Source organism: Microtus oregoni, unplaced genomic scaffold (genome assembly GCF_018167655.1).
Source record: "Microtus oregoni isolate MIOR12 unplaced genomic scaffold, Mior012 000000F_ref0000247, whole genome shotgun sequence".
Lineage (NCBI taxonomy): Eukaryota > Metazoa > Chordata > Mammalia > Rodentia > Cricetidae > Microtus > Microtus oregoni.
The window spans coordinates 41,596,304-41,602,303 of NW_024543059.1; the positions used below are offsets into that span (position 1 = coordinate 41,596,304).

At 53.1% G+C, this 6,000-nt stretch overlaps 1 protein-coding gene across 5 annotated transcripts in view; it reads left to right on the plus strand.

Moving 5' to 3' along the window:
- Window positions 1–4,917, plus strand: part of Ptpn5 (protein tyrosine phosphatase non-receptor type 5) — a 57,587-nt gene extending 52,670 nt beyond the window's left edge. For all 5 annotated transcript variants that reach the window (XM_041655585.1, XM_041655614.1, XM_041655576.1 and 2 more), the window contains 4 exons: window positions 653–763; window positions 3,087–3,247; window positions 3,328–3,441; window positions 3,764–4,917. In XM_041655585.1, coding sequence (XP_041511519.1) covers window positions 653–763; window positions 3,087–3,247; window positions 3,328–3,441; window positions 3,764–3,857 — 480 coding nt within the window. In that variant the 3' untranslated portion in view covers window positions 3,858–4,917. The remainder of the gene's footprint in view (window positions 1–652; window positions 764–3,086; window positions 3,248–3,327; window positions 3,442–3,763) is intronic.
- Window positions 4,918–6,000: the final 1,083 nt, after the last annotated feature.

Sequence of the window (6,000 nt, forward strand, 5' to 3'; positions counted from 1 at the left end):
TGGAAGATGGCGAGGATTAAGATTTACATTCGGGGCCACACAGAGCAAAGCAGAGCCTGGAGCTGGCTTCTCCCTCCCCATCCAGTGGCCGTGCTTTCCACCAGGATACTTTGCTGCCTCCCAGTCTGCCAGAGATGTGAAAACTGATAATGAATAGCTTCTTTAATTGAACCCCCATAAAATAGCCTTCAGAGGGAGGCTGGGGACAGAGCTCAGTTAAGGACTTGAGTTTTAACTCTGCACCCATGTAAATTAATCCAAGCATGGTATATGCATCAGTACCACCAGTGCTAAGAAGCTAGATGGGAAGACCTAGGGCTCACTGGCCAACCCGTCTTGATGAGTTGCAGGCCAATGAGAGACCCTGTCCTGAACGCCAAGGTGGACTGCACATGGGGAACAACACTTGATGTTAAACTCTGGCCTCTACACACATAGAAAGTCCTATAAAGGGGTACCATTTTCATCTTACAAATGGGGAAACTGAGGCTCAGAAATGAGTAGGTCGTGGGTTATAAAGCCAAGTTTTTAATGCAACATTCTAATAACCAAACCTGCTGTCCTTGTGTTCCCGTCTGTTGGCCCCAGCAGAGCAGGAGGGGATGTGGGAAGAGAATACGGGAGTAACACAGGCTGATCTTGGTCCTTACAGAAGTGCACGGAGTACTGGCCAGAAGAGCAGGTCATCCATGACGGCGTGGAGATCACTGTGCAGAAAGTCATCCACACTGAGGACTATCGACTGCGACTCATCTCCCTCAGGGTGAGGCCTGGGGTCAGACAGGGCTGACTGGGAGGCTTAGCTGGGACCACCAACTGAAGAAAGTACTCAAAGGCCTACCATAGGTGATGCATAGGCCTAGGTCACACCCAGGGTTTACTGGTAAGCAGGGTAAATAGACTTGGGCACTAGTGTCAAGATGGAGCCTCAGCGGCATTTCCCAAACCTTATCTTCATGGACCATCTGGCTCTTTCTGGGCCCTGCTGCTCATGACCATTCTAGTTCTTCTCTACAACCTCTCAATGCCAGGACTGACCCAGTGAGGAAGCTTCCAGAGCTTCCAGCATTGTCCTTATCATAACGGAAGGTTCTTTATGACTTTGAGTGCCACTAACGTTGCTTCCATTGGGATTCTGACTTCTAGTCTGATGCACCTAGTGTGTCTACCACCAGAGGGCAGGCACTCCTTGCTGCTTTAGGACACACAATCATGCTTACAGGAAATGGCAGGGAAAAGGAAAACACGCAAAGTGTGAGCAACACAGAGCAGCCCAGAAGACTGGCGGGAGGCGTCCTCCCACCCAAAAGTTGCGCTTCTCCCAGAACAAGCAGAAGAGGAGAGACTGCTCCTTTGGGGTATTAGAAGGTTCTGGTTTGGAAAAGCGATGAGATACATGTTTGCAGAAGGTGGAGTCCCCTGTGATCACCCAGAAAGGTGGGAAAGTTAAGCGGGGCACCAGGAAGCAGATGCCCTCTTCAGAAACAGCCTAGAAAGGTCACTGATGCTGACAGCCACAGGGTTCAGCCACAGAAAGGAGCTTGGGGCCTGATGTTTGACCCTCTGAGCAGCCCTGTCTCCCAGTGGATGCAGAAAACCAGGCAAGATACCAGGGTGCCTGAGCCCCCAGAAGGCAGCGTCCACATGAGCATCTAACACCAAGACTTATTGGAAACATGAAGGCCCCAAGGAGGGGCAGGTGCTGTGGTCTCTGTCACAGCCATGTAACACAAGAGCATGAGGAACCAGCTCCTGGGTAGAAAGAGGCTGTGTGGGGCTGCTCATCTTCTCTGTGCTATGGGATCAGCTGGGGAAGAACGGGGGATCTTGGGGTTTGCCTGTGTTGACAAGCCTCTGCTCTGGGTGTAGCTCTGACTCGGATCCTGGAGACAGAGCTGTGTTCTGGGCTCTTGGTTCAAGGAGCACCTATAAGATGGCAAATATCACCTAGTGATCGGCACGGATGCAGAAAGACACCCTGCCATACAGAATGTTCTGAGGGTGCCTCCCAGAAGTGCTATATGGGGTCTTGGAGGGTTGGAGAGGCGTGCCCAGGGGCGAACAAGTGGGAAAGCTTTCCTAGCGTGCAGAAGGAGCAGCTGTGTGTGCAGCAGAAAGGATGATGGAGTGAGGAAGCTCTCTGGGGTCTCTAAGGGCATGGATCACATTTGAAGGTGTGCACTCCTGACCCACGGGCCCCACCGTCAGCTTCCCGCACAATAGAAAGGAGGCTTCAACATATGAAACTGGGGGATAGGAAACCATGGCAGTCAGTCCGTAGTGAAGGGTTTCTTGGTTTGGTGTAGGAAGATACCCAGGTTCTCACACTAGGCCAGAACTCTCTCACTTAGCTATATACCCCCAGCGCTTTTTTATTGTCTTGTTTGTTCTGAGACAGGCTCACTAAATTTCCCGCACTGACCTGGAACTTGCTCTGTAGATCATGCAGGCCTTGATCTTCCAGCCTCAGGTTTCCAAGTAGCTAGGATTACAGGCCTGCACCATCAGGCCCAGCCAGCTAAAGGTCTTAAACACCATGCAATATATCCAGATTTGTGTTGGAGAGAGACCATTTTGATGCTAGGGGTCTTTGGTAGTCAGGCAGGAAGAGGGTAGGCCCTTCCCACGGTGGGATGGTGAAGCAGAGCAGAGATGGGCAACGCATAATGAGGACAGAGGGATGAGCAGGCAGAACAGAGTTCCTGTGCCTGGGTCATGTGACTAACAGGTACCTGGAACATCTGTCAGAATAAGGAACTTCCAGGTAACAATGAACTGGATAAATATGCTCTTTGCCTTTCTTGGATGATTTTAGTGTTTAGAGGCCAATATCACACGCACACAGGCACGCGCACAACCTAACTCTGATCTGTCTTGTACCATTGTGCAGTGTGGTAGATGGGGACTTGGGATCCCTCCACTCTTTGTGTCCTCTCTTTCCCCCCTCCCTTTCTCATCTCCATCTTTGGATGAATCAGGTCCTGGAACATTCACATGTATCTGGCAGGGAGTGGGAGCGCTCTCTCTCTCTCTCTCTCTCTTTCTCTCTCTCTCTCTCTCTCCCTCCCTCCCTCCCTCCTGAGCAGAGAGGGACTGAAGAGCGAGGCTTGAAGCATTACTGGTTCACATCCTGGCCCGACCAGAAGACTCCAGACCGAGCACCTCCCCTCCTGCACCTGGTACGGGAGGTGGAGGAGGCAGCCCAACAAGAGGGACCCCATTGTTCCCCAATCATCGTTCACTGCAGGTGGGTTTTCCTGTCCACCCACTGGGGCAGGGCCACCCCATCTCTGGGCCCCTAACCCCATCTATCCTCCCGACCTCCAGTGCAGGGATTGGGAGGACTGGCTGCTTCATCGCCACCAGCATCTGCTGCCAGCAGCTGCGACGTGAGGGCGTCGTGGACATCCTAAAGACCACATGCCAGCTCCGTCAGGACAGGTCAGCCACTGGTCAGGGGAGGAGAGGGTGGCAGTGTGATGTGTGCATAAATTGAGGGACAGTTGACAAACCAGATGTAGTCTGTAAGGCAGATGGGGAACAGAAAAAAAATGGAAGAGAGCAGAATCCAGGCAGCTCTCTGGAGGAAGACAGAAGCCAGGCAGCTGGTGGAAAGGACAGGAGCTGAAATCAGGGTGTGTCCCCGAAATGAAGGGACAAAGAGCAATGGCCGGGAAGAGTTGATCTCTGTAAGCTACAGAATAGCTGGTACCCCTAGTGCTTGAGGACCCCTCCCGCAGCCCACTGCATCTCTACTGGCCAGGGGTGGCATGATCCAGACATGTGAACAGTACCAGTTTGTGCACCACGTCATGAGCCTCTATGAGAAGCAACTGTCCCACCAGTCCTCAGAGTGACCACGCTCTTCCTCTGAGCTCCTCTGGGCACTGCCCAGCCTGAGTCTGGGCCTTCACCCTAACCCAAGACCTGGCCTTGCCTGGGTCCTGGGTCTGCTCCCGTCCCTTCCCCCCAACTCTCCCTTTTCTTCAGTCTGCTCCCCCCCCCCTGTTGTCCTGGCCTGGTCCCTACCCCCAGCCTAGCTCTTCTACTGTAAATACTGCAGAATTGGGGAGGGCAGGGGAGGAATGTGCCAGGCCAGGCCTGGGGCCCCTGGGCCTGACCCACACCATACAGACCTGGGGCCTCAGTTTTAACCATGGTTCCACCGCTACTTGGTCCAAAATGTTTCAATGCCACATTCCAAATGTTCTGCCACTATGTGTTCTGTCTATCCATCCATCTCTGCTATCTGTACCAGACACTGTGTCCCCTCAGCCAGGAATGGAACTCTGAACTGAGCTCCAGCCCCTCAGTCTCCCAGCCCCCGAGGCAGAGAGGTAACCGCCTCTGGCCCCGCCAGCTCCTCAGAAAAGGCAGATTATATTTTGCCATCAGAATGCGGATGGCAGGAATAGGATTCAGAAACCAGGCAGGGGAGCACGTGATGGTTGACAGATCCCAGCTAAGAAGGTTCCTGGGCAAGGGTGGGCATTACTCTAGATGCCTTCTGAGTGTTTGGTACTCTCAGGAGGCAATGGCCAGCCTGGGAGGCACTGGAGAGGAAGAGGAGAGATGCAGGTGGGGAACCCCAAAGAGCCGGGCCCTGAGGGGGGCCTCCAAGAGTAGGATGGGGACTCAACTCCAAACCTGTAAGACATCTTTCTGTGTCACTATGGGAAAGCCCAAAAGTCTCTCTGAGTGTCGCTCTGCGCGTGTTCCCTGTGTCCATGTGTGTGTTGAAAGCCCATGAGCAGGGCATGCATGATTCTTTGGCAACATGTGTTATCTTGGAGCCACGTGTTTTTATTGCTGACTTTAAATATTTATTCCACGGCAAACAGAGACATTTGGTGTCTTTTTATAATTCGCTCGTGGTCATTGGATAGAGCAATAAACAGAGCATTTTGAGCAAAACTAGTCTCCTGGGTCTGTCATTTCCAGTTCCTTCCATTCCTGGTCTCCTTGCACCCCAGGACTTTGTGCCTCTCCTCTGCCGGCGTGCATAAAGTTGCCCTTCTTGCTCGCTGGCGCCCCCTGTGGAGACTGGGAATATACATGAAGCCAAATTTAAAAAGCCAAAGTCTATTAATACCTCCGGATTCTCACTCAGCCTTCAGCCCCAGCCCACAGAAGTACACTGCACCACAGGGAACCTCACAGATGGGTATGGGAAGTTTCCAGAAAGGCAAAGGGATTAGCAGGCCACCAGCTAGAGAGCCGAGGTAGGGAGGCCCCCAGGCCCCTCTCTGGTTGGATAGTACAGTTCTTTTCTCTGGGACCCCATCTGAGCTTCAGACACCCTTGTTTTTTTTTATTGTCCATGTCATCCCCTCCATGGCTGAATCTTTGGAGGCCCCGTTGGCTGGCCATCAGCCTGTCCTGGGGTGACCTCCATTACCATCAGTGGTCGTCAGCTTCCTTTGCTTCATTTTAGGGTCAGGGGAGAAGACCAGAAGTGTCCCAGACGGCTGGGAATCCAGTTCCCTGGGGCCCTTTGGGAGGGGCTACTCTCAGCCCAGGCCTCCCAAGGGAAGCTGTTGGGTTACAACAGCTATTGGGCTCCATTGAGCCAATAGGAAGTAAATGGGCGGGCCCAACAAGTCAAAGGCAGGGCTGCCGGCTCACAGAGCTCTCCCTCCCAGAGGAAGGTTCATCTACCCAGATTTCAGAGACTGGGCTAAGGAATAAGAAGGAGCCTCGCTACTGTCATTCCCCTACCCCACAAGACCACACCGTGCAGCAGAACAAACGGTGATCCCAGGATTTGTGCAAGGTGGCGCATCCACTAGACTCACCCAGCGTACCTCTTCCCAGTTCTGTCGGGCTGCACATGCTCACATACCCACGCAGGGACAACTACCTTGGGCCCCTCAACTCAGAGAAGCCCCTCCCGGCAGCAGTGAGAAACAGAACCTCTACCATAAGACACAGGAAATGGACTCCTGGCTTGCCACCTCAGCGTCCCTCAGGCCTGGCCAGCAGTCCGTCCATTCCTGCATC